The sequence below is a fragment of the Fusarium phalaenopsidis genome (genome assembly GCF_050370095.1).
Source record: "Fusarium phalaenopsidis strain FUZ10S chromosome Unknown contig_32306, whole genome shotgun sequence".
Classification (NCBI taxonomy): Eukaryota; Fungi; Ascomycota; class Sordariomycetes; order Hypocreales; family Nectriaceae; genus Fusarium; species Fusarium phalaenopsidis.
The window spans coordinates 287,440-314,729 of NW_028145403.1; the positions used below are offsets into that span (position 1 = coordinate 287,440).

Sequence of the window (27,290 nt, forward strand, 5' to 3'; positions counted from 1 at the left end):
ATTGAATCCCTGTTGGAGCCTAGCCTGTTCGACGGCGGGATACCAGGGCAGTTTAATGCCTGCCACGCTGAGAAGCAGCTGGCTGCCTACCTTATCCACAAGCACTTAATCTTGTTGAGCGAGATTCAGAAGCCAGGGGACCCGGTGGATGATATTCTCCTTTCGAGACTGACTTTGGAGGATTTGCTAAGTGCTGAGGAGTGTGAGCGACGACAAAGGGAGCAGGAGCGGAGAGACATAGCCATGGACTATGCCACGAAACTACAGGCACTGCAAAGAATCTGGCCTAAAGTTGCGCTGAAGGATTCTCTGATCTTGGTCAGCCGCGAGCCCTGCCATGACTGTCAGAACTTTGTTGAAAGGGTGAATGAGGCGCTGCGCTTGAACATCAGACTATTACACTTGATGAACACGAATTGACCTGTTTTATTGATGTCAGACAGACCTAGTCCTCTATTTCAGTATCCGTCTCATATATTAGTCGACATTATCTCCCAAGTCCTTTATGAATCTCCAGTCAATTATACATGATGCCGCGTATACTTCAACCTCACATGTTTTGATGGCATATTTCTTACTATTCTGACTCTCTATCCCTTGATTCCCTATTCTCTTCCTTTTTTGCCTTCCATATGGCAAGATTACCGAGTCGCACTAGCTCCGCCACGAAGTTATTCATCTCCTGTAAATACTCAATGTCCTCCGTGGTCAGACTTTGCACAGAGGTAGTCTGGAATATTGAGATGGCCGATGCCAAGATACCCAGATCTACCTGTCCGCGAGGATCAATCGGGTGGATTAGGATGTTCATGAACAAAGACATGGCCGCGACAGGAGGATAGAAGGCGACGCGCCTATAGTTGGTGTTAGCGTGTCCGGGTCTTGCACGGGAGAGAACGATCAATGGTCAGCCGTACCAGAACGTTTCTTCTTCTAGGAGGTTTTTATGTCCATTGAGCAGTGTCAATGTCGAACGACTGGCTTCCAAAGATAGATCACTACTGGAGTGGAAGACACTATGAAGATCATCAGGAAGATTTGGGGCTTCAGCATAAGCAGCACCGCATCGCCTGACAGCTGTATGAATGGCCGTTACCAAATAGTGGTATTCAAGCTGTAAATGCAAACATCTGATGCGTTGCAAAGAATTCATCTCTGAATCGAATAACGGTCCTCCAGGTGTGACAGAGAGCTTGGGCCGATATTTGACCGGAATGGACGATCGCCAACTTTCAAGGTCAATATCGAGATGGCGGATGTGAAGGAGAATCTGAGTATCATCCATGGTGAATGATTTGGGCGAGTAAAGCAGGCGGCATGCTTTCTCCTTGACGTGACTTAAACCAAGGTCTCCTGGGAGGTAAGGTACTAGTCGCCCAAAGGTGCTGGTGTCTTGATCTGAGGGAGCTTGACAATCATATCGGTTGGCGTATCCTTCAGGGGCAGCCAAGTCACAGTAGTCTTCGGTGAGCAAAGGAGGCTGCCCGGACCGAAGTGATATGTCCTTGTCGAAGATATATGACATCCAAAAGAGTGTTCTGATATGCCGGAGCTTTTGTTCGGAAGCTACGCTCGAAGAATCGCAAGTCGCCCGCTGATTCAAATGCCCACCGAGGCTGCAGACCATGTGACAAGCAATTGAGTGGAGTGTGGAAGCGTCTTCCCACTCTCCGACTGATATTTTACAAATTTGCTGTAAACGATAAGCCACCTGCCAGAGACTTGGTCGACTTTGGGAATGGTTACCAACATGAGGGTTGCCTGAAGACCCTCAATGCATGCCTCCCAAGAGACAAGATCCAAAAGGGACTTCGCTTGGTCCACGTACAAGTCACCTTGGAGTTGTTTTGAAGCATCCTTGGGCCTCACCGTCCGCGTTATCATGCAAAGGGCCGCCAGGATGCAGGCCTTGGCTGATACTTGAGAGCGCGTGAAGGATGAGTCGATGTGATCTTGATAGGCCGCCTCCAGCGTCTCTTGAGCAAGGGCTCGATCAAGAACGGGGTAGAAGAGGCTAAATGATGATCCGAAGAAGGCATCAAGGCAGCTCTCAGCATAATGCCGCTCGGGCAGCTTGCGAAGCTCGTCGTATGGGAGATTGGTTAGTGGGAGAGCAGGAAAGCCGCGTTTTGAACCAAACATATGAAACCTTTCAAAGTGAGCATCTTGTCCAGTTTTCAATCGAATCCAATCCCGGCCCCTCTCGGATAGAATAGGTATGCCCTTGTGATACCAATTCTGTCCCAGGTATCGTGCAACATCACCAATGTCCCTGGTCTGGGGCTTGAAAGTTGTACGCGCTTCCGAAGGAGAGGTAACAGAAGATGGGAGAGTTTGGCTAGTTTGTCCACCAAGGCTGGATGGTGTTATTCCTTCGGTTGAGGCATCTTGTGTTGCCCCAAGTGTCGTCGATGGCATGGAACAAGGAGAGGTCTGATCCGACAACTGCCCCTGAGATTGGATTTGAGATAGAGCATTCTCAAGATCTAAAACGCGTCGAAGAAGTTCTTGTACATCGCCGGCTATGGCTTGTCTGAATGTCATGGCACATGTCAGTAACCAATAAAGGCATCGTAAGTCAAATAGCTTACACATTGTTGGACTTTTTCTGTGTCCCTCTATCAAAAGTACAAGAAAGGCCATGATGACTGCACCATTCGCAAGGCTCATCAGCGTTTTCTATCACGCATTGGATCTTGATAGTCAGTGTTGGCAAAATATTTGACTTGCGTCTTTGCGGGGTTCCAAGTGTACCTTTCTCTTGTAGCAAACATCGCAGGCTCGTTTGGGACGCATTAAGAACAAGAACAAAAGCAACGGAATAGGCTTATACGCTAACTTTGATAGTGAGAAAAGCTCGAGGGGTCCAATTGTTACCACGAAAGTTGTGGAAAAGATCTATCGGAGCATCGGACTCCGTGGCGGTTTTAACATGCGGCACGCCAGTGGAGCACAGCAGCTTGGTCTAGCCAAACGAGGTCAAGTGCAAAGGCCTCGGAGGCCCGGAGTCCGCTTACATGAGGACAGTCCAGGGTAAAAGCAGTTGTTGTTTTTGACGGAGACGAGTTGCAGGGTCTCGTGGTTGTCTGCATGTGACGGAAGAAGCCGGATCGAAAGGGGTTGTTCTTTTTTCCCTTGTGCCCGGGAAACAACAATTACTTGACAATTTTGACGGAACAAGACCAAATCCCCATGTTACTCCGAAAAATGCAGCGACCAAACATCCCCAAGTCTCTGGTTATCCTCTCCGAGACCTCCATGAACGACAACGATTTCCTTTCCAGCCCCATTCTTGGCCACGTCAGCATCAAACCACCCCCTCGGAGCGGGACCTTCAGTTGTTGAATCTAGCTTATGCCAGAGGTTCTGCTCAATCTCATAGGCCCATCCATTAGAAAACATGTTACCCGCACCAGCGTGCCCAAGGGGGCTAGGATTTCCTTCGCCAAACACTGTGACCAAGTAGGGCTTGCCCTGGACTGTAACGGGCAACAGAGTCGAGACACTTCGGGGTTCTGGGCCGCTGACTCCATCTGCTTTGTAGTAAATGGTTTTCCAAGTAGACGTCTCGATGTTGAACACGTCGAGGGAGCCGCCTTGTTCCTTCTTGCCATCAAAGCCATTCATGCGGTAGAGCTTCCCGTCAGAGAATGTGATTGAAGATCCGCCTCGCGCTGGACCGGGGGCTTGAGACAGCTCTGTCCAGGTGCTGTCGATGATGTCAAAAACCCACAGGTCACGGAGTCTTCCGTCTTGGGGGCAGCCTGAGTGAACATAGACCTTTCTGACACCATCGGAGGTGATGCAATGGTAGCTCCTCCCAGCTGGGAATGGAGCAGAAGCATCCGAGGGATGTATCACAGTCCACTGAGATTTTGATACCTCGTAGCGCCAGAGACCACCATTTTCCTCGATAGGCCTCATCTCCAAGCCCCCACGCCCTGAGAACAGGTAGATGTCCCCATTGATGGCTGTGCTGGGACTGCCAACTCGAGGTGGGGGACTATCCTGCTTGGGAGGGAGTGTCTGGACACCGTATTCTTTTACAGATTCAACGATTAGCTCATGAATGATAGGTCCTCGGTGTTTGGCTTACCTGGCTCCCCTCCGACCTTGACAACGTCGATTTTGTTGTCCACGGGCTGCCGAGGCACAAGCTCCCCGCCAAAGATGTACATCTTCTCCCCAACCACTGAAACGGCCTGAGATGACCGGTAGAGTCGCACACTGGAAGCTAGGCGGGTCCAGGTGACCGAAGGGAACTTGGAGAGACTCGCCATGGCCGGAGATGCTGGTCTATTCGGGAAAACCTACCGCAAGAAAGAACAATGTGGGAAGCTTATCAGCAGTACGTGACACAAGGGAAAGAGAAAAGCTGTTGGAACTGCTGTATTACACTGATAAGCCGGGGAGGAGAAGCCTTTTATTCTTACTCTTGGGAGCTGCTCTCAAACTCATTCGTTCACAGACCCAGTAAATGTCCCACCCACTGAGGGCGGATACAACGTGACACAGCACATCGGAGAACCTGAATCCGCTTACATAACGGAGGCTATGGATATAACTGGTATGAAGCCTCGAGTATCCATGTTCACCGGTGCAGCTGCGGCTGCAGCAAGGCCCAATTAAAATCTGCTCATATTCGGCCCCCGAGTGATGAGAGAGCACATTGTGTGGCTATTGATGCGACGTGATGGGACACAGGCAGGTATTCGGAGTAATATCGGCGGGGAGAAAGCGGGGAGCGCTCAATATTAAAAAGCTCAGTGGGCTTTGGGAGGTCTATTTGCTTATTGCTTCTACGCTGTCGCGTTCATGATTAGGCATGCATTCTAGGCCATAGTGTCTTTAACGCTATACCTTGCGAATGGCTCGTCCTCACCAATCGCGGAAATGTGTATGAGTAGTGTATTAAACATGGCACTCGGCATAGCTGTTTAGCCTGACAAAGAGGCTGACTGCATGTCGCTGGATCGGGCGTGGACCTTGAAGACGTGATCCACCCTTGTTGCTCTACTCATATTGCCTCATAAGCTTGTTCCCTTCAACCTTTTCAGCAAAGTCTGGGATATGTGTTGTATGGCACCAAGGCTTCAAAGTCTCTTCTTTGCGAATAGTCTCGGCGAAACAACCCAGCCAGCCGTCACGGGGAAACGCCTTGTTGACCTCCTCCCTGGTTTTCTCGTGGATGATCTGATCAAAGTTCTTGACCGAAGGATGATCGCCCACGTTGTCGTAGATAGTAGACAGCTGAATCAGCTGCCCCAAGAAAGTAATGTTGCCTTCTGTACCAAGGTCCTGATGACGAATGATGGTTTCGCAGACGGCCTCGGCCTGGTCCTTGGTCGAACCGTACTCCCCCAGAAGGTTGAGAGCTTGAAAGCCACCTTGAAACTCGAATGAGAGACGGGTAGAATTCATGTTGTGTTCGGTGGTGCCAATGTCGTGCAACAGACAAGCCAATGCAAGAGTCGAGGGTGAAAGTGTGGCTGCGTGTTCGGGGAACTGTTGTCGGAGAATAACGGTCGCTTTAGGCATCGGAGGGAAGTCAAATTAGCCAAGAAAGCACTGTTATACTGTAGAGGAATGTCTCACACCAATAGTAGACCCTCATTGAGTGATTGTAAGTCTGCTTCAGGAGGTGTATCTCGGCATGTTCCTGAGTCTTGAGGACGATGGGGTCCTGCGAGGGGAACTTGATGGTCTCGAGATTGATGTAATGGGGCGTATTGAGGTAGGGCCCAGTCTGAAAGATCTTGCCGGCGTCTGTAGGGACGGCTGTCCATCCGTTCTGGGCGATATCTGAAGAGTTCATTTCGAAAGTGATTGGATCGTGAAAAACAGTGTGTTGATGACGTATACGATAGAAAACTTGAGCCATTGACTTGGGCTGTTTTCTAGGGGGAGATGAAAGCAAATTTATACCTCGACAGCGATTAGCAATCAAAGCTTTTCTTTGAACGGAGCCGCGGTCATTAATAATTCATGGAACTTTTGTGCTTATGAGTCTCAACCTGAGGCCGTCGTTTGAGGGGTAAATGTGGGCGACTATCAACCTCAGGCCATCGTTTTTCGAGTTGTCGACATTGGGGTCGAAACAAGGTCCTAGGCCATCATATATCAATGTCAACTCTTCATAGGTATTGTTGTATAGATAGATGTGGCTGGAGCTTACGCCACGACATTGTCGCAACACACGCATCAAACCACTGCGGCTTTGATAGCGATATCCAAGTTGTAATGTAATTAGTTACGCTACCAATGCCAGCGCCATCGTAGGACAGGTCATTCGAGGATACCGGAAGATGGTACGTACAGGCGTCACGGCGCCATGTGATGAAAGTCTGATAGTACATGATTGACCCCATTGCATAATACGTGTATCCAAGGGCAGGTCGGCAGTGGTTTGATACGTCACAAAGCTGGCCTTAATCTCAACACACATCGTGTACCTTGTGAACGAAGCACCGGGCCCAAACCCCAATACCGGCGTTGGGATACAAACAGAATACTGAAACCTCTAACGGGTAGATACCGGAATATTTCATAACTTAATAAGAAGACAGTAAACGGGTGATGAACTGAGCCAAATGTACAGGATATCAGACCAGCCCTGGGCTGCTAGAACGGGTGAAAGAGTGGCGATATCGTCTTTCAAGGGGCAAAACCTGGGGCCTTTATGGCCAGTGCGAAACGAGGGTTCTTTCAAGGCTTCAACGGCTGTGTTTATCCATAGACACGCTGATAGAAGTATAAATACAGTCGAGAAACGTTGATCTGTCGTTCTCTTCAGCCAAAGGAGGCGTAAAGGGAGGGAGATAGTTCCCCATATCTAGGCGAATTATCATACCACACAGTTTCTTTCTAGCTTCAAGTGCACGAGCTCGACACACATGGCATGGCTGTTCCAAGCAACTAGCAAGCTCTATGATTCCCGTCACCTTTGAATCGATGATATAGACAGAAATATTTTAAGCCTTTGCCTTCTCGTCCGTTTTCCATCATAGACTAGAGCCCAGCACTGACTGACTCGAAGGGTACAGTGGGATCCCAAAGACTGGCTCCAAAATGATCGCATCACCAGAAGCGCATTGATAGCCAAGACAGCTTTATTGAAGGCACCCATGGCTGATGCTTGTCTATTTTTACAGGCTCTCACCACCTCCTACCAGCCTCCTCGAGCCACTTCTCGATCTGAATCAGGCCTGGGCGGGGCAGAGCTTTGTATCTCTTTCTATCATATGTCTCATAAATGGCCTGCCGGAGACGCTTTGCCTTGTTGATAGTTATTCTGTTCGCTCCCGCCGCCTTTTCCTGTTGAATGAAATGGTTTGCTTTGTCCTCGAGCTCTTTTCTCATCTCCCGTATAGCTGGCCCATCAGCTTCTTCTGCCGAACACAACCCACACTTGCATCTGAAACCCCAAGTTCTCTGTAAAGACGCCTTTCTCACATCGTAGTCAGTAGATTCATCGTAGCTCTGTAATATTTCCTCGCCCGCGACAATCCGACGCGTAGCACGGACAATCATCAAGTCGCCAATGTAGTCCTTTTTGGCGTTGGGGATGCAAGAATGGTTCATGTAGGATGCCCTTATCCAAAGACCCGTGCTGGCGTTGCTGATGTCTTCATCCTCGGTTTGTTGACCAGGGCCAAAGGCGTTTCGCTGAATGATGTCGTGGATCTGAAAGGTGTCAACCACAGGCTCATTGTCGACTTCAGCCAACTTCTTGCCAAGGCCCGAGTAGTCCCCAAAGAGGTCCAAGACTCTCTCGATCTGGGACGGATTGTTGAGGAGTTTGTCCACAACTACCTTGTGTAAACCAGAAGGAAACACCCTGATCTCAGCATCATCTCGAGTGTCACACGTCAAGGAAGAAAATGCCTCAGGCTCGTAACTCCAGACAACGCAAAACGCCTTCTCGCACATGATGATCTCGTTGAGCTCAATATCACGAGTTGCAAACAGCCCTCTGCCCGCTCCAGGGCTAGCTTTGACCTCAGTATCCCTAGAGAAGCTGGCAACGTCCGGTCTGCCTTGATTCTTGGAGAGGCTTCTGACAATCTTGGCCATCTCGTAGGTTCCCGTGGATTGCTCCTGGAGTCGAGCTTTGGTCCTGCGCAGGTTGAACTTGGCATGACTATCAGGCTGGAGTTTCTCTTGCTGCTCAAAGAAATATTTGGCGCTGTCAAAACCGCCGAGAGAATATGCTGCTAAGCCAGCTCTGTAGCAAGCCTTTGCATCAAGAGCCTTGTCTGATCCATCGGTAAGAGAGGATATAGCATCGGTTCTGGCCTCGTCAAATCGCTGGAGGAGAAGGTTGACATGCGATCGGTTTCGATAGAGGTCTTTGATCAGGCTACCTGTTGCATCTACAATCTGGTACAGTCCTTCGGTGTAATAGGCGTGTGCTCGCGCAAAGTCCTTCTTCTTGAGGGCTGCATTGCCCATCTCCTTGCACTTTTCTGGAGGCTTGGTTCGATCTGCAGCGGTGTGATGTCTCTGCCTCCACGATTCTGGGTTCTCACTGAGCAAAGTGGCAATGAGGTCGGAAGGATGATCAACTCGGATCGTCCGTTCCCCTTGGTGGTTCAAAGTATAGTAGGGCTCCTTCACCAGCAGCTCGGAGCACATGTCGAGGACGTCTCGCCCGTTTTTCGACTTGTGCAAGAAGACTTCAAGCCGTTCCACCTCGTTAGGAGACTCTCCCTGAACAACGGCCCAGGATGAAGCCTCCAGCTCGGCAACTGGAGATACGCGCCGCAGAGCAAGGACACATCCACGATGATGTGATTCCATCTTTAAGTCGGAAATTTTCATGCGCTTGAGATTTTGCAGTTTGGCGGTGCAGGGTGGATATGGGCGGCCGACATCATATGCCAGCATAGTCTCTTTGCTCTTGTGTGTTCCTAGACCAAACGCCGCTGATGAGAGGTCCTGCATCAGGGACGCTGAAGTCGCTTGCTGGATTAAAGCATGGGTATCCTTAGTTTCCCATGGCTGGTCAGTCTGTTGTTCGAGTTTCTTGAGGCGATCCCGGACGGTGTTTTGCACTCGATGAGACTCTTCACGGGTCATGAAGAGAGTGTTGTTGCCAGACATGTCGGAAAGCAAGAAGTGTGACAGAATAGAGATTGGTGTAGGAAGAGATGTCCCTGAGGACATGCTAGCGGAGGAGATGGATGCATATCACCATCTGCCAAGGAACCGTTTCACTTTTATCGACAGCTTGGAGTCAATGGGGTCTTGTCCTTGAGTGAATATTCCCTTTACGGACAAAGGGACAGGGTCTACAATCGCCGTGTGAATCATACCGAAAGGGATCAACAATCTATCAAGCGTAACTCGATGGAGCTGGCAGGCCAGACCCCTGTAAGACTTGGAATTCGGATGGTGTGACATAAGCACGAGGTTCCATCAGCCAGGCGGTTTATGTACCATGATAGCCGGGTTCTATTCTGCGTTAATGATATCAAATGAGAAGGTTGCTGTACGCGTTTATCGGCCCGTGGCCATTGTTGAAGACCTGTGCGACCGTCTCAGGTCCCTATTTCCTTTCGAAAAAGCTCTTTCAGCCCAAGAAAGCTCTATAACTTGATCATAGAAATGATAAATACGTATTTGGCCATCACTTCATCACGTCTCGCCGTAAACTTCAAGAGGCACAGTCCACCCAATCAAGTCTCTGTGTTTCCGAGCAATCCAATCAGGGCCCTTGATGCCCTTCATTGCAGTATCAACGTCGGTCGGTGCTGACATCTCCACAAGTTCTGACTCCTCGGCAGTTCCAGAGCCAATCAGCGAGAGAAGTTTCCGAGCAACCCAATAGAACTTGGGGAGACAAATCGTTTGGTAACAAGTAGGCAAGGGCAAGTTGGACGGATTGGGTGTGTCTAGTTGTTACAGTATCACGAAAGGTTCCGTTGTTTGGGCCAATAAAGGAAAGCAGACCGGTGTTTCCCTGGAATGGGTGATAATCGAATGGTGTTGTCAGCCATCAGACTGTACACTACGTGTGCTGAATAAAAGTTGCACTTACGGTACCAAGGAATCGATGGGCACACCGTAGCTGTCTTTCGATTTGCCTTATCTTTCTTCTCATTCGTGTACAATACAGAAACTTCTTCTTTGACTTGTTGCGCCTAAATTGTGTTGTCGTCATAGACTTGCCGCAGAGACGTCATCGATGACCTTCACCACCGTCATCGCCGACAACCCCCGATAAACCTTCGTGGAGCTTGAGAAAAAGTCAAGTCGTTGGTGTGAACATAGCAAGGAGTGATTCCTTGAGACATTGGCAAAATCGGAATGGAAGTTTATTAAAAGAAGTGGAATTGTAGTAACCCTGATAAAAAGTACAGTAAACGTGAAACTTGTGCGGATTATTCTTCATCTACTTCGCGTATATCCATTCCTTCTACTTTCCGGAGTTGATTGATTGCACCTACAGTGAGGGGCCTGGGAGATGCGAGTTTAGTTGACCATGGGGCTGGGAATCTTCATAGTTATTTTGAGTACTCACGGCGGCATCATCATGGGTGGGATCGAGTGAGTGGATGGAATATCACGAACGTCGGCTCCGGTGTCATCTTGGATGATTCTGCAGAGGAAAGGTTAACACCCTCACCTCAGTGGGTATCGTGTTGGAAATACTTCTCGATCTTATCATGCGAGTTGAAATACACACCAGCGTCCGAATAGTGGACCACAACGGGCTTTGAGGTGAGGCTTATTAGCTCTGATCTATTTGGAAACGATAGGTGATGCTTTGCACGTACCTTTCGATCAGACATGACTTCGGTATTGTTTGGGCACAAGGGGGAAGACTTCATTTGGTTCTGGAATTCATCGGGTTACATGGCTGGCTGTCAAGGGATATTTATCGTGGGTCAGTAGCACTGACAACAAAATTGCGTCCTGGTACAGTACTAGCTTTACTTGCACAAGTGAATACAGTGACGTGATGGTGGCATCTTCTGAACGGTCGGCATTGGTGGGTGAGGTAATTCTACTATACGCCCAAAATAAACATGGATCCAACTACTAGTAACTTTTGCCAAGTAGGCACGTGGCAAAATTAGAATCATCCTCGGCTAAGGAAGTTGAAGGCCTGAATTTCTACCGTTCTGGCATGGTTAAAAGCATATATAAGGTATTCATTATTCAGCTCCGCCTGATCGCGGAAGCAGACAGAGCGGGCAGTTTTGGGTCAGAAAAACTGACAGAATCTTTAGTCTATATGAATACTTCAAATAAAGAATCCTGTTTATTCTAGAGATAGATCAGAGATCTCTGAGTTGGGGTTTGCCTGAGTTGCCATTCCGAGCTTTCCGTTCCTGTCTTCCTGAACCCTGCTTCGATCGGGTTCCTTAGATGCCTTTGGATGGACTAATGCCCACTGGCTGGGCATGGCAACACATCTACGAGTGCTTCTTGACCTCTGAATGCGAGAATTTCACGTGAAACCTTCCACTTCTCCAAGACATCATCCCTCCCTGCAAGCACACGAGTTCACATCCAAGCATGAACCCCGCTCGAAGGATTGGATTTTGATAAGACAACCGTGATTGGGGGAACACAATATGAAGTGTAGTGCGGGGACGGGTCTCGCTTGTTGATTCTTGGCAGCTTCTAGCACGCAATGTAGGATGCGTGCGACTATTCTTGGCAATAATGTCGGCTTGGCCCCGACCGCCTATCAATCCTAACTCGGATGCGGGAATAATGCCTCGCTTATGCCTTGAGTGGTCGGGTCATGACGGACACTTGAGAGGTCCCTGGCTGTTATCTCTACCTACGTTCACCGTTGCTTTCGCTTTTTTGCCCTGCAGCCGGACATTGAACATTTCGCCATGGCAGACGCGCAAAACCCCAATTTGCAAGACGCGGTGGAAGAAGATGCCAATACGAGTGCTGAAAACGAGCGGTCGCTGACAGTTCGGGCAAACCATCAGAGCGAGAATACTCGATCTTGGCTGAGGTATCCGTTCTTAGCAGCATGGATCGCTCTATTCCTTGGCCCCTTTTCATTCATCTGGCCTCGAGAGGGCCCTATCGATCCCACAGACTATGTTGAGCGCACAAAGCGTGTCTTGAAGACCACACCGTACGACACTACTTCGCGTCATCTGGTTCTCGCTAACAATCGACCAGGCTAATCGACGGTCACAATGACCTCCCCTGGCAACTGAGAATTGAGCTACACAACCGCATCTACGATGGTCGCGTGGATCTTAGCAAGAAGCTTCTGGGTCACACTGATATCCAGAGAATGCGGCAAGGCATGGTTGGAGGGCAATTCTGGAGCGTATACGTGGACTGTGATACTCAGCAACAGCACTTTGAAGATCCGTCTGTGCGTATCCCCCCATGAACTTGTGAGCTGAAGATTGCTAACAGTTCGCCTCCAGTGGGTTGTGAGGGACACTTTGGAGCAGATCGACGTGACCAGGCGATTTGTCAATGAACACCCTGAACATCTCCAATACTGCGATACTCCTGCTTGTGCTCGAGAAGCTTTCAAGTCAGGCCGCATCTCCAGTATGATCGGCATCGAAGGAGGCCACCAAGTTGGTGGAAGCATTGGGGCCATTCGCCAAATGTTTAACCTTGGTGCTCGGTACATCACTCTCACCCACAACTGCGATAACGCCTTCGGAACGTCTGCTTCAACAGTGGCGGCTGGAGGTGTCGACCAAGGTCTTTTTAAGCTTGGGTACGACGCGGTTAAAGAGATGAACCGCCTTGGTATGATGGTCGACCTATCGCACGTCTCACACCAGACCATGCGAGATGTCTTAGGCGTCACAAGAGCTCCAGTCATCTTCTCGCACTCTGGAGCTTACGCTGTCGAACCTCACCTTCGCCATGCACCTGATGATGTGCTACGGCTCATGAAGCAGAACGGAGGGATAGTGATGGCCGTTTTTGTGAACAGATTCCTCAACATGAAGAACCCGGACCAGGCCACGATTCACGATGTGGTTGATCACATTCTTCATATCGCCGAGGTTTGCGGCTGGGAATGTGTGGGCATAGGAAGCGACTTTTCAGGCACTCCCTTTGTCCCAATCGGTCTCGAAGACGTTTCCAAGTTTCCCGATTTGATTCAACTCTTGATGGAGAGGGGAGCGACAGACCAACAGATTCGGCTACTGGCCGGAGAGAATATTCTACGCGTTTGGGAAAGAATCGAGCAACGGGCCAAGGAGATTCAGGCTGGCGGAGAGAAACCCATCGATGCTGAATATGAAGGACGAAACTGGCACAAGGGGATGAAGAACTCGCCCTGGATGCTTCGGAGAAGTCGAGAGGAAGCTCTTGTCAACGGTGCAGCTGACCAGCCTTACATGTTCAATGTTGATAGCGAGGGGAAGCATAATCCTGCGGTGAAGCAAGTCTAGTCCGGATCAATCTTTTCCAGGGCTCTATGAAGCTTGATTTCCACTATCATCTTGTCGGCAACTTCTGCCCAATGTCATAAAAACAGCGAGTCTTTTCTATTACAATAAGATGCCCCATACGCACAGGATATCACGCAGTTGTGTCGGGCATGGTCCGACATTCCTGTGCAGATTGCGTGCTTGACGCCAGAACTCGAGACAGCTGCGTCTGGACTGGAGTAAGCCTAGCCATGGAGATAACCTGGCAATAAAGATTGATGCCTTTTCGCGATCAAATCTCAACAAGGGGGCCCTATGATTTGTTCGAGACGGAAGATAGCGGAGTATGACGAGAAAGGAACGATGCCATCAAGATGGCCCAGTATGATGTGCTCCGTGCCTAAGCGGTCTATGGCCTTGGCAGAGATAACCCCCGCAGTTGATTCCAAAGACTTTGTCGAACAACTCTTGCTCATGCATCGATGACAAATGCCATCTCTCCAAGAGGAGGCTAATCCCTGATGCCCTAGCCTCTGTTCCGGGACACGGCCCATTCCAAAGTCGCGCCTTGATGCAGAACATGGAGATGGCGTAATTCGAATGAATACTCTCCAAGCTGTAACTGATGATATCTCACTCTCGGTAAACTTGTTCTGTTTCTTTAAAACACCAAACTCATCACGGTGTGGGTGAAGCTGGTGTCCGTTTGCACCATCGTCAACATGAAATTCATTGAGTACTTTCTGCCAAAGGAGCTAAACCTCCTGGCCCTTTTGGGATACGCAATTGCTGTTCCAGTCATTGTATTGCTGGTTTATCTCGTACAGAACGAATTTACTCGCCACTCCAGCCGTATCAAGCACCTGCCCGGCCCTCGAGGCTGGCCTGTGGTAGGGAATCTTTTTCAGGTACGATCTCTGATACAGTCTCATAACATCCACCAGCTAAAGAAGAAAGCATCGTGATGAGATCCCCGCCGAGACCTACCGGAGATGGGCCCAGAAGTATGGCCCAGTCTTTCAGATCCAGCTGGGCAACACAACAGGCGTTGTCGTCAACACAGTGGACGCCGCAAAGAAACTCTTTATCGGGCAAAGAAACGCCATGAATTCTCGACCGACTTTTCATGTGTTCCATGGAAAGGTCAGCAAGGCCGTCACCAGCATTGGAACCAGTCCATGGGATGAGTCCTGCAAGCGGCGAAGAAAGCTAGCGGCAGCCGGCTTGAATCGTCCTCGCGTGGAAAGCTATGCGCCTATTCTCAATCTAGAGTCTCGAGAGTTTCTCAGGGACTTGTACAATGAGTCTAAGGACGGATCTGTCGAGATCGACTTTCGCCAAGCTGTCACGCGATTCTCGCTGAACTTAAGTTTAACGTTGAACTACGGAACTCGAGTCTCGAATGTCAAGTCCCTGCATGATGACCCCTTGCTTGCAGAGATCCTCTACGTCGAATCCGAAATCTCAAAGTTTCGGGACACTTCCAAGAACTATGCCAACTACATCCCACTGCTAAGGTACTGGGAGCCCATTGCGTCGTTCCTGGGCCTGACCAGCGCGCCAAAATCTCACGCAGCCGACATTGGACGAAGACGACTTGAGTACAATGACGTCTTACTCAACAAGCTGAAGGATGAAGTTGAACGCGGTGAGGATAAACCTTGTATCCAGGGTGCCGTACTCAGGGAACCAGAGTCTGCAACATTGACTCGTGAAGAGCTTATCAGTGTGAGCCTTAGTATGATGGCAGTGGGTTCACCCTTCGGAAAATACTTGATCTTGACTAACAATCCGAAGGGCGCTGATTCAAACCAGCCTACCATAGCATGGGCAATTCTACTCCTAGCTCACCGTCGAGATATCCAGGAAAGGGCATACCAGGCGATCAAAGAAGCGGACGTCTTGAATCTATCTTCAAATGCATATGCATCATCGAAGGTGGAATACATCGATGCTTTGACAAAGGAGATTGCTCGATATTTCGTCGTCCTGAAGCTGGCTTTGCCCAAGGCGACTTATACCGATGCGACCTGGGGGTCAGCCACGATTCCACCGAACACGCTTGTATTCTTAAACAGTTGGGCTTGTAACAGAGGTGAGATGCAGAAGCTAGTTATAAAAGAAATCATAGCTAACAATGACAGACCTTGAACTTTTCACCGAGCCAGAAGTCTTTGCACCAGACCGCTGGCTTCCGGGCTCTTCAGACTACGCGGCTCACCAATTCGCATTCGGCATCGGTGGGAGAATGTGTGTAGCCTCACTTCTCGCCCATCGTGCTCTGTATACAGTCTTTTTGCACCTTGTCGCCCGGTTCCAAATATTTCCGGCCAGTGGGACGACTGATGAGGAGATTGATCCGCTCAAAGGCTTGAAGGGTCGTTCCTTTGTAGCAACGCCGAGAGGTTTCCGGGCACGATTTGTGCCTCGAGAAGGGCAGGAGTTGGAAACCTGGCTACGAAAGCCAGACGGGGATGCATAGATTATTCTCTCAACTATATCAAATCAAGCCCTTGGGCTCCAGGTGATTATCTATCACTCGGGTATATCAATACCCCATCGAGTATAAACTCATTGTACCCGGTAACCCCTCTTGGAGGCGTCATTAATGCCAACAATAATATCTCAGGCTATTCCACCACACTCCGATCACATAGTTACATCATTCTTCTCCAGATCTCTTCAACACACTTCTCACCTCTCTCAGCAGTTGCTTTCCTCCATATCCTTTCCCCTGAGCTCAGGCCCATTGTCTTCCTCATTGATCCTAACCTCTAGTCCCATCAGAACATCCACCTAGTCGGGTAAAACTGGTGGCGCAGGGGCGGTGGGAAGCTCACTCAGGGAGAGAGCCCCGTATGGCCAAGGTTCATTCCGGTTGCGTTGAACCTCAGTGATAGGCTTGTTGCTCGCATCCTTTTTGGGGTTATCTTCTCGCTTCACGGCAATCTTGAGCGTATACGGGGATTCGTTGAGTTGCTGTGCCAGCAATGCTGATGTCGGCGCTGCTTCCTCAAAGAAGCCTGGCGTCTTCGTTTCTGTATCTCTCTGATGCTCAAACGCTCTCCTCGCATACTCAGTCGCTCTCAATGTCCGCGAGGGCCAGTCAAATACTGGACATCTCGGCGCTGAGTATGTCTCCCTCGCTATAGCACCCTGCCTTGACGGCCATTCAGTTGATGGTTTTTGAGTTGCAACAGCCTTGCGAAATGCCACCTTCAGCTCCGAGGCCGTGATGTCTTCACCGACGGCAAAGGTTTGTTGATGCGGTGGGAGTGTGAGCTCGATAGATTCCAGCTCTGGCAGAGTCCGGTCGAACAAACAAAGCACAACATCCGACTCTAACATTCGCTGCACCAATATTGGGGCCTTGGGCATGCTTTCATCTTCACCTGTAGTGTTCTCCCTTGCAAATGTTGCCTTCACCTTCAGGTCAGGGAACTGCACCAGAACTTTAGAGCGTAGCAGAAAGCCGCATTTGGGCATTTGCTGACAGTAGCCAAGCCTTTCGCGTGGCGTGGCCAGACAAGCATCGATGCTGTTCTTGAGTGCAGTTCGGGCGTAGTCACCATCTAGCTCACCCACCCAGTTGTTTCCCAGACTCAAAGCACCGTCTACCATGGCCCGCATCCAGTTCTCATCAATGTAGAAGAAGCGAAGCGACTCAGGTGGCAGGTAAGACGTGTCTGGAATAAGGTAGTGTGCCGGAATATGAGCAAGGTGCAATTTGTCAAGAACCCAGTTGTAGACTTGCTGAAAGTCGGTGTTGTTGGGTACCTCGTGGCTTTTGTAAGGTGTGCCATTCTCAGACATAACTTCTGGGACAGGATCTCTCTTCCAACGGTTTTTTGATGGAGTCGTTGATTGCTTGGCATGGAGATGATCGTTGATGTCGCCTAACCCTGACACGAGTCGCCCAATGCCGGCCATCGCATCATCACGAGACTTGTACGCTCCCAGATGACGATCAACATCCTTCTTGCCCCCATCCACCGCCTTGCTCTGGATAAGGGCTCGGATGCGTGAGAGGGCGGCAGTAAAGGCGGCGTCGCCCAGCCCTAGACTTTTGCCAAGCTGCCAGGCCGAGGAATATGAGAGGTCCATGAGCGAAAGATCCGGATCCAAGATTTGAAGATCAGAGCCAAGGTTGCTCTGAGGCTTGACGTTGTACTCGACTGGGGTCGGTACCAGAGGTCCACGGTAGATGGCGGCTGTTAGTTCGCCTGTGACGGTTCTGTATCGCACGAGGGTATAGCCGTCTTGTTGCCGTTTTGCGATAACATCTTCCATCGAGGTGCGGCTCCCTGCACCCTTCGAATGTAAACTTCCTTGCGTTGGTGTAGAGTGTAAAAGTTGAAGACCAGACTTGCCGAAAATTCTCAGTGTCGTCATCTCATTAGAGGAGCCTGCAGGAAGTGAAGTGTACGACCAGCTGTACAAGCTTGTCATGAGCACATGAGGCTTGACTTTGGTCATGTCAAGGTTCTCAAGGTTCTCGATAGACACGAGGTGAGCAAACATGGGCACAGGCACTGTCGTGTCGAGTGGACCGGTGCGGTGAGAGACAATGATGCTATACAGACCGGATTCGCCATCAACAGATGATGTCATGCCATCAGTAGCCACCTTTCGAACATGTGAGAGGTACTGAAATTGATCAACCTGACAGACCCCGTTCTCATCAGCAAAGAGCTGTCCAAACAGCTCCCGGGGGATGCAGATAGCTGCCGTGTTATCCTTGACTTCCTGGGTGTCTGGACTCGTCATGAGGTTGGTTACGCTGTCATTGTCCTCCATACTGCTTTTCATATCGCCGATCCGAGCGACAGGAAAGCTGAAGCCTAGATTCTCGTTCGCCTCGACGCCAGAGAACTTGGTGATGCTTTCAAGGATCGTCGGATCGACCTGAAGCTCTTCGGCTGTGAAGGTGATGAGAGCTACCCACGGAATACGTCCTTTCTGCTCATCACCTTTGGAAGTGGTGCTAGTCCTGCTTGCCGCCCACTTCCACGGGAAATCAGGATCCTTCAGGACGACATGAGGCAGCGTCTTGGGCAGCGCGCCGTGGTCCGGCGTTGGGGATACAAAGTCAAGGTTGGAGGCTGGTAGGCTGTAGTGAGGAGCGACAACTTCAAAGTCTCGTGATGATTCTGTCCCAACTTCCTTGACCCTCCTCTTGTCTTCCTTTGGAGTGGGCGTTGCATCGAGCTCTTGACTGACATTGATGGTGTGGGCGCCACCCTGTAGTGAGGGCTGGGAATGAGATCGAAACACGGCCTCGCCAGGAAGGAGGTCAGGAACAGTCCCATTGATGAGACGTTCCTCGTGTCGAACAGTCAGATATCGATATGGGGGATCCATCTTAATGTCTGGTAGAGGTTTGTGTGTGTCGAATGTTGAGAGAAGTGGCGGAGAAGTTTTATGGCTTACAGGTCTCTGGGCGCATCCCGTCAAGGGTCAAAATATTTATCGAACTCGAAATAGATGAGGAAGTGAACCTAACGTGCGGTCTAGCCTTCACTAGACAACGCCACATCAGATAGTGCCAGCTGAACTTGGCGTGCTGCAGGCGCGTCTCAGAGACATTGCCGCTGAATAAGGCAATAGCTCCGTGGCCCCAGTCCAGGTTCTTGATCTATTGATGCAATATGCTTTGTCAGTGCTCAAGATGGTTAAGACAAGACGCTCCAACTGGGCCACCAAGTTCAGGCTGAACATTTGTCCATCGCTCAACCCCACGCAGCATCATCGCTCTACCATTTCGGTATCAATTGTCTTCATTTGCGAATTGGGCTTCCACATTGTCCACGGCTTACTTGCAACCATGTCGGGTCCAATGAATGTCTTCTTGACCCCAGTCAAAGTCGATGCGGCGCCTTTGTCTTCAACGCCCTGGTCTGCGCTGGCAAAGACAAGGGCGGCCAACACACTTCCAACATCGCACCCATCACGCTGTTCAATTACAGCTTTCTATGTCTCAACATACGTTACCTATAGAGTGACATCACAACCTACCTACGTCGAACTGCACAACACCTGGCTCTGCCGGTCATTCTCATTTCACTGACCTGGGCAATATCCTTCCACGGCGGCATCGCCAGGGATTTTGACACTTGTATCGACTTTCTCGTCATCTTTCACGCTCTCCACTTCACTACCAGAAGTGCCCTTGCCGTCGGTATGCGCTACACTATGGACATGTGGATCATCTCGAGAACCTCGGCCATAGACCATTCTTCCGCCAGGGCATGTATTGCCCGCAGCGCCTTTGAACTCCACGCACACCATGGCGTTTTCATGGCCTCTAAAGCGTCAACACACGTGGAGAGGCCTCTCATAGCCTGCTGCCGATAGGGATTACTCTCTGGCTTCAGGTCTATAAGATGTATGGTAGCAGCTGTGAATGCTACATGCACAGTAACCATACCAGCGAAACGCTGCATGCATATTAGTTTAGATGAGGTAAAATATTTGCGGGAATCAACGTACAAACGTATACTTCTGCTTGTATATTCCCAGCAGCTTTGATACCTCTGATGCCGCAGCACGGCAATCCTTCCTATGGGGGCTTTCCCAGCAGACCGATGTTGGGTCACTCTCGGAGATATTTGGATATTGCTGCAGAAGTGGTCGATGTAGTAAGATTATATTGACATGGTACTGCATGCTGTGACATCCAGATTAGTCATTGCATTGGTACAAATCTGCGCCTGAACTTGCTGGAGCTGGTAAATGTGAGCAGGAGCTGATGTCCGTAGCGTCGATGGCAGTCGGAGGTGGCTTGGTAGATTGACGTAGTATGCACGCAACTCAACATCGGTTTTTCCAACGATGTTTTCAATGTCCTTTTGTGATAAACCGCTGTTTGGAGCATAACTAACGCGTGTTAACGGGAGAGGATGGGCAAGATGGAATTTGCGCACATTTGATCCATAGCCTCCGATGCTATCGATAAGCATTCTGCAATGGAATGTGCAGTCGAGACAGTACGGCTCTGTAATACTGGGAGTGAATTATCCTGCGTTAAGCCTGGAATTTGGACCCAGGCCTCATATTCAGCGTCATGATCTAAGCTTGGTTTAGGACAGGTAGACTGGGATTTCCTAGTGCAACCGGGTCTGCCTAGCGCAATGGAGAAAAGCCTAAAACAGTCAGCCGTGATATGTATCCTCTAGAAGGAATCGAAAGAGCTCACTTGTCAACGGTATAGCATCCCCACCATGTGACCTTTCTAACTTCTGCTTCATCTTGGCTGATAAGCCCGGAGGCAACCCATTGGGAACAATCGATATGGAGTCCCAGGCTCAGCGCCATGCGCGCCGCATTTCCTAGGATGAGTCAATGGTTTTTGAGCGCAATAGACCTTATCGCAAGATTGACATTACCGCAGTATAGCCAACCCAACGCTTCTTGATTGTCTGACAAGGCTCTGATGGCCATCAACGCCGCTGCTTGGACTGTGGCAACAGTAGGCGCTTGGCTCTCGTATAGCAGTAATATCTTTGCCTGTTCGAAGAGGGCATATCCGGCAGTGCTGGGGTCGTCGGGGACCGCACGCAGTTCGCGACGATCCGAGTATCGAGAAGCAAGGGCAAAGATGGCTGAAAGAAGCGATGGAGTACAGTACCGGCCATAGGTCCTGCTATGAAAAGCTCTGGAGAAGGCTCCTTTATGAACGATGTAGTTCCAAGGATTCTGCCAGGTCCAGTAGAGTTGGAGTAAATGCTCCTGAAGCTCCGTCGACAGCGGCATGTCCTTCCCCAAGCACCCCACAGCGGCGAGGCCTTGTCGTTGCATTGAGACGGTAGATTCCATCGTGACATAACCCAGACTGCCGTGTAAGAGATGGAAGTTACTTTGAGACCCAAAATAGTGCAGCTGTCCGTCATCACCAACATTCAGGCGGCCCAGCAAGCCCGTCACCATAGATGTCAAGTCTCGGCCGTCTGATTGGTTCGCGTCACCGAAATGCATCGTTACGGCGGCTTCTTCGTTGTCGAGCGTACTCTTTGTCAGTTGCGCCTCATTCTGTGCGTCCAGTCGTTCCTCTAAGCAGCGTATGCGTGCTTCCAAAGCTTGAACATAACCCTTGCTTGGGGGCCTTTGTCCCGGTTAATTGCTGGGCGTTTCGTGGCCAAGGTTGCAGAATCAACTAACTTGCGTTTGTTCTCGGTAAAATTGTACTCGCAGGCCACGCCTTTGGTTGTGCATGAGTTACAAATAGGCAGTGTGCCATCGCACTACAAGACATGTTATCATGGAATGGCCAACCTGTGATGTGATGACCTACGCGTACCCGCTTTTTGCGGCAAAGTAGGCAAGCTACAGATACTCTCTGCCTCGACCTTGGCTCGCAAGGCTGCGAGTAATCGGGCGGAGGTCGCTGTGCCGAAGACATAGAACTGTTTCTGTTTTCGTCAATAATCCAGGGATCAATAATTGATGATGATGTAAGGTGGGGTAGAGCACCAAGAATTTCCAGAGTTGGTATATAAGCAGGCTCTAGCACGTGTGCTCCGGCTAGCCACTACCCGGAGTGTCACATAATCACCACTAGGTTCGTGTGAGTGGATACAAGGCTCATATCTTGGGGTCGCGTATCCGGTTTCACATCCAACTCGTCGCATCATGGATTCCAGTCCTAACGATATGAGCTTAAATAGCTCTGCCCAAACACATGGCTGTTCAATTTCTTTTGTTTAGATAACTCTCATCAATTGGCTGGTGCTATCAATGGTCCCTGTGGAGCCAATTGTCTGACGGAGTTTATGTGGTGCGGCATCTTCATCGGAGGTACCTGTGAATCATTCCTGAGAACAGGTTTTCGCCATAGCAAACCTAGTCCACCCTGATGCAGATCTTGCCAACGTGCTGTCCGCTAACCATGTATTCCAGAGCAGCGATGACTTCATCTCTCGTAAACCCAAACTCTTTCTCAACGGGAACCTTTAGGTTCTTGGATGCCACGAACCGTGCAACATCTTCCAAGTGCTGCTTAGATCCTACCATGATCCCGCGCACCACCGCTCCCTTGGACAAAGCAAGGGCTGCCACGTCAGGCATTTCCTCCTGCGGGCACGAAGAGAGAAAGCCAATCACGGCGATAGATCCGCCATAAGCCACCGCACTGATGCTCTGCTTGATGGTCCCAGCACCACCGTTCTCAAAGATAAAATCCGCACCGCGACCGTTGGTGATTCTGAGAACCTCTTGCGACCAATCAGGAGTCGATTGATAGTTGATGACGAAATCAGCGCCATAAGTCTCTTGGACATGTTTGAGTTTGGCATCTGACGAGGAAGTAATGATTGTGTTGGCGCCAGCTGCCTTGGCCAGCATGAGACCAGTGGTGGAAACACCTCCGGTGCCTATGGAGCAGAATGGGTTAGGCACCGTCCCTTTCAACTCGCGCCTGGCGACTTACCGAGGAAGAGAACTGTCTGACCAGGCTTGAGAGCGACATTACCATATAACGCGTTCCATGCGGTCGTTCCTGTGCAGACGAGAGCAGATAGCTGTGCATAGCTCAGCTGCGTATCCGACGGTACCTTGACCAAGGCAGAACTAGGCAATGCTATGAATTGCCGGAGCACGCCATCATAGCAGCCGCCTAGGCTATGGTGCCAGTCCTGCATGGCCCCATACAAGGTGTTAAGGTCGAAGGAAGCGATAACTCTATCTCCCTTGGTGAATCCTTCGACTCGATCTCCGACACTGACGACGTCACCGGACAAGTCAGAGCAGGGTATGACATTGTCCTTGACGGGGAAAGGATATTTTCCCGTGGCGACGGCAAAGTCGCGGAAGTTGAGGGCGACGTTTCGGATCCGGATGAGGACTTCTTGAGAAGCAGGCTCGGGCACCGGCTCGGTGTTGACCTCGAGGTCATGGATAGAGGTGCGCTTGGGGAGACGAAATACTTTCTGAGTAGCCATGGTTAAGAAGCTGCTGCTCTAAGCGTTGATGTGAAATCTCTTAAGATGGAACGGTGCAAATGTACTAATGTCGTTGGGTTAAAGGGGGATGTGCCGCGACTATATAGCAATAGAAGGATCTTATGATTACGGTATCCCTCCACCCTGGAGAAGTACTACCCGGGGCGGCAGGTCAGCAATTTGCACGCAGGCTGATTACGGTATCCCCCCACCCCGGAGAGACACTACCCGGGGCGGCAGGTCGGCAATTGAAGGAGGCGCTATTCTCTTTTCTCTTAAATAAAGAAATTACAACTAAAAAAGAGACGAAAAATTGTAAAAGGCCCAGAGCCAGGCTGAAGTGGTGGAAGAAGGAGTTCTCGTGGGCGTTCCACCTCCCCAGGTTTGAAAAGCCCCTGGGCCGCTTGGAGTCTTTGGTAGCATACGTAACAAACTCAGTAGTGGTGATAAAACCCGACAACCTCTTTGTTATGCTTTTGACCCAACTCATGAGGGAGTGATCCCTCGGGCAGTCCTTAGGAATTCGCTCTTCGATATCTCTCCACCCATGGATTCGAAGTCGAAAGACATAGCAGCTGAAGAAGTGGATGCAAGGGTCGAATGCTAACCACAACTCTGGCAAGAAATCTGCATCTGACGCGAGAGAGTTGATTGTTCATTGGTTGACCTCCTCCCTGGTGTTGGAGACGATACTCCAACCCATTGCTGCAACGACAGCGTATTCTATAATCGACACCAAGATCCACCAATGGTTTTTGAGGAGATATTGTTCACGGCGGTACTTGTGATGGCACAGGATCCCTCTTGGGTCGAAATATTCAAAGGCTCTGCTGAAATAGGCCGAAGGGGCTGCCAGAGAGATGCCAGCAGCCAGAAGCGGCCTTCTACCGACGTTAGATAGCGTCGCTATCTCGTCGTGAGAGAGACCAAGGAAGGTAATGATGGTGGGCATAATGCCGAGCAGAACCTGAGCGCTAGTCATAGTTCCCTTGGGGTACTCGGACGTGTTGTCAAGGATGCAGTCGATGAGCGGTTGAGTGAGTGCTGTGAACTTGTCACCGCCAGCCAAGTAGTTGATGTTGGTGGAGTTGGTCACTCCTAACTTGTAGTTGCCGTACTGGACTGAGTAGTTGGCCTGCGTGATGTTCTCGAAGACGTGTCTATACTGTGGAAACCAACGCTGGAATCGATCGACCGATGAGCCCTTCAATTGATCAGTCGACGCTGCAGCGTTGACGAAATCCATGTTGATTATCCACAGCCATAGACATAGAAGGATGCATGTTCTTGGATGATGTAGAGGCATGGCAAAGATAACTAAGAAGCGATAAGGTTAAAGAAAGCTGAGTGTAAGGGAGCGGGTTGCACGATTTCAAGATCCGAGGAGAGAAGCAACTCGGTAATTAACTTTGCGTGAGCAAACAAGGCCGGCGCTTAAGCACCTATTTTTACCTAGTGGCAGCTCAGCTGTCCAGTAACTAAACTGCACTTTCATGCAAGGTCGAAATTGGGCTTTCACCTTGGGGCTCAGCCAACAATCAATGCATAAGCCATAAGCTCTTGGCTTCAGGTTGAGACCTAGCAATAGCACTTTGGCGCAAACCTATAAGTTTTAGAAGCTTTGTATTGGTGGCCTGGTTTCGTTTCTGCAGTTGACCTCGTAAAAAATGGCAGCTGAGCGTCACAACCAACAACTCTTTGCCTCAGCCAACTCTGCGCCTCTCTTTGGCTACCCACACTGCGTAACCAGCTAGTGGAAACTTGCTGATCCGCTGGCGCTTGGCCGCATTCTTGGTCGCGTCTAATAATTGCATAGTTCAATCTCCATTGTTCTCTATCAGCCTGTTAATCCACCAGGTTGTCTTTTCATAGTCTCCTTTATCCCCGTACCTCAATCAGCCCGTTTCAGTTTCCACACATCACCCACAGCTGGAGGATTACGAGTTCATGTCAAGTGATACAAGTATGGAAGCCTAGCTACAAAAGCAAATGCGATATTCGGGTTGGGAAAATGAGTCAGTTCCGAGACATTGGTAACAACGGGGCGTCAAGAGGCGCCGAGCAACGACTGGGCAAGACAGCAACGAGTGAGGCTTGGCCAGAGTGAGTTTCCACGTTCGGAGGCTGGCCCCCATGAGGAACTTGCTTGTTGCAGAGAATCAGTGCAACAGCTCAATTAACTCACCATGATATTGGGAATAGTAATCGCGGGACTAAGTATGGAAGTTGTCGATGTCGCAATATCTTGGGTGGATTAATAATAGCAACCCCACTCGTGACATGCCTGCGGGAATAAAACATGCCCTTGGACACGATCTCAAGGCTTCACTCTTGATTATCTTCCCTGCCCATCTCTCCGACTATCATAATGGCCTCAGCTTTCGAGATCAACAATCTCTTCAACGTCAATGGCCTTATCGCCGTTGTGACAGGAGGCGGAAGCGGTAGGTTCATCTATTTGCACTTGATGTCGTCACTGACACTCGATAGGCATTGGCCTCATGATATCTCAGGCCCTGGAAGCCAATGGTGCAATTGTCTATATCATCGGGCGAAGAAAGGAGGTCCTAGAGAGTGCGGCCAGCACTGCAGTATGCTGCCCTTGTTGAACTGACTGCTGGGATAAAGGCAACTAACACAGAGCAGAAGCATGGAAACATTCATCCCATTCAAGGCGACATAACAAACAAGAAAGATCTTGAGCGTGCAGTGTCCGAGATTGAATCGAGCCACGGCTACGTCAATGCTGTCGTTGCTAATGCCGGTATTGGAGGTCCCTCTCTTACCAAGCTGCCGTCCAACCCCAGCATCTCAGAGTTCCGCAACTATGTCTGGGGCTGGGATACCAAGGATCTCAGCGACACCTTTACCATCAATACTGTCGGAGTGCTTAACACAGTGTTTGCCTTCCTTGAACTACTCGATGCGGGCAACAAGAAAGGGAATCTCAAGCAGAGAAGCCAAGTCATCGCCACCAGCAGTATTGGTGGCTTCAACCGATCACCCGCTCTGGGATATGCCTATGGGGGTTCCAAGGCCGCAGTTACGCACATTTTCAAGCAGCTCTCCACTTCTCTGGGGCAATTCAACATTCGTGCCAACGTTATCGCACCGGGATGTAAGTTGTCTCCAGATGCAGATTCCAAGTAATCGTCTAGATCAAATTTTGACTGTGAATTCCCAGTTTACCCCAGCGAAATGACAACGGAAGCAATCGAATACCGCAAAACGGCTGGCTGGCCCAAATCTGTTGTCCCCGAGGAACGGCCTGGAGATGAGGAGGATATCGCGGGTGCTATTCTGTTTTTAGTGAGCCGAGCTGGTGCATACATCAACGGGAATGTGCTTGTGACGGACGGTGGCCGACTTGGAGTCGTTCCAGCCTCCTACTAAACATGGCTTTTGTTTTTCTATTATTTCCGTCCTAATAATGAGGCGACCACAATGGCAAGGACAAGATTCATTAGAAACTCAATGCGGGAGAACATTCGCTGGTTCATCTTCTGGGAGCTGAACGCGCTGTACGAGAGCCATATACTCCAACTATCAATATTTATCATAGGAGTCAGTACCGCAATAGGCTCCAATGCTAGGGAGCTTCGTATAGCCCAAGACCTCTTTCTACCGCCAAGAGCCACTCTGCTTTTGCTACTATGGAAATAATGAATCAGACTAGTTAGTATTTTTCGACAATGAAACTTGGAAAGCAAGAGAGCATCAGGGTGTCTCAGGAATTCTGGCGGGAAAACAATCTGGCATAAGTAAAAATGCGGGCAAAGGGCGCTAAAAATATCATAATTATTACAGTAACGTGCATGATAAGCGAGCCGGTCAGACAAGCGAACCGGTCAAAAATCCCTCAACCTCTCCTCTTCTCATTTGATCAGATGCTCCTCAACCACGCAATATGCCACAATCAAATAACGAGGCAAATATCCTTCTTGCGCTTCAAGCCTATCGGAATGACCCAAAA

General features: G+C 49.9%; 9 protein-coding genes across 9 annotated transcripts; 3 read left to right on the plus strand and 6 right to left on the minus strand.

The window, feature by feature from the left end:
• Positions 1–3,195: 3,195 nt before the first annotated feature.
• Positions 3,196–4,280, minus strand: LRP88_10928 (uncharacterized protein; the record flags this gene model as incomplete). Its single annotated transcript, XM_083247374.1, has 2 exons — positions 3,196–4,040; positions 4,097–4,280. 2 exons carry the CDS (start codon positions 4,278–4,280, stop codon positions 3,196–3,198), a joined length of 1,029 nt encoding a protein of 342 aa, XP_083096522.1.
• Positions 4,281–5,013: 733 nt separating this feature from the next.
• LRP88_10929 (uncharacterized protein) lies at positions 5,014–5,815 on the minus strand (the record flags this gene model as incomplete). The annotated part of the gene is made up of 2 exons (XM_083247375.1): positions 5,014–5,528; positions 5,596–5,815. The coding sequence occupies 2 exons, from the start codon at positions 5,813–5,815 to the stop codon at positions 5,014–5,016; spliced, it is 735 nt and encodes a 244-aa protein (XP_083096523.1).
• Positions 5,816–7,155: 1,340 nt separating this feature from the next.
• LRP88_10930 (uncharacterized protein) lies at positions 7,156–9,102 on the minus strand (the record flags this gene model as incomplete). Its single annotated transcript, XM_083247376.1, has 1 exon — positions 7,156–9,102. One exon carries the CDS (start codon positions 9,100–9,102, stop codon positions 7,156–7,158), a length of 1,947 nt encoding a protein of 648 aa, XP_083096524.1.
• A 2,750-nt stretch (positions 9,103–11,852) lies between these two features.
• On the plus strand, positions 11,853–13,403 carry LRP88_10931 (membrane dipeptidase-domain-containing protein; the record flags this gene model as incomplete). The annotated part of the gene is made up of 3 exons (XM_083247377.1): positions 11,853–12,106; positions 12,154–12,355; positions 12,411–13,403. The coding sequence occupies 3 exons, from the start codon at positions 11,853–11,855 to the stop codon at positions 13,401–13,403; spliced, it is 1,449 nt and encodes a 482-aa protein (XP_083096525.1).
• A 701-nt stretch (positions 13,404–14,104) lies between these two features.
• LRP88_10932 (uncharacterized protein) lies at positions 14,105–15,187 on the plus strand (the record flags this gene model as incomplete). Its single annotated transcript, XM_083247378.1, has 3 exons — positions 14,105–14,290; positions 14,340–15,120; positions 15,180–15,187. The coding sequence occupies 3 exons, from the start codon at positions 14,105–14,107 to the stop codon at positions 15,185–15,187; spliced, it is 975 nt and encodes a 324-aa protein (XP_083096526.1).
• A 991-nt stretch (positions 15,188–16,178) lies between these two features.
• Positions 16,179–18,743, minus strand: LRP88_10933 (uncharacterized protein; the record flags this gene model as incomplete). Its single annotated transcript, XM_083247379.1, has 1 exon — positions 16,179–18,743. One exon carries the CDS (start codon positions 18,741–18,743, stop codon positions 16,179–16,181), a length of 2,565 nt encoding a protein of 854 aa, XP_083096527.1.
• A 3,477-nt stretch (positions 18,744–22,220) lies between these two features.
• LRP88_10934 (zinc-dependent alcohol dehydrogenase family protein) lies at positions 22,221–23,317 on the minus strand (the record flags this gene model as incomplete). Its single annotated transcript, XM_083247380.1, has 2 exons — positions 22,221–22,750; positions 22,807–23,317. The coding sequence occupies 2 exons, from the start codon at positions 23,315–23,317 to the stop codon at positions 22,221–22,223; spliced, it is 1,041 nt and encodes a 346-aa protein (XP_083096528.1).
• A 655-nt stretch (positions 23,318–23,972) lies between these two features.
• Positions 23,973–24,563, minus strand: LRP88_10935 (uncharacterized protein; the record flags this gene model as incomplete). Its single annotated transcript, XM_083247381.1, has 1 exon — positions 23,973–24,563. The coding sequence occupies one exon, from the start codon at positions 24,561–24,563 to the stop codon at positions 23,973–23,975; it is 591 nt and encodes a 196-aa protein (XP_083096529.1).
• Positions 24,564–25,685: 1,122 nt separating this feature from the next.
• Positions 25,686–26,710, plus strand: LRP88_10936 (SDR family NAD(P)-dependent oxidoreductase; the record flags this gene model as incomplete). The annotated part of the gene is made up of 3 exons (XM_083247382.1): positions 25,686–25,761; positions 26,013–26,435; positions 26,502–26,710. The coding sequence occupies 3 exons, from the start codon at positions 25,686–25,688 to the stop codon at positions 26,708–26,710; spliced, it is 708 nt and encodes a 235-aa protein (XP_083096530.1).
• Between the last annotated feature and the right edge of the window lie 580 nt (positions 26,711–27,290).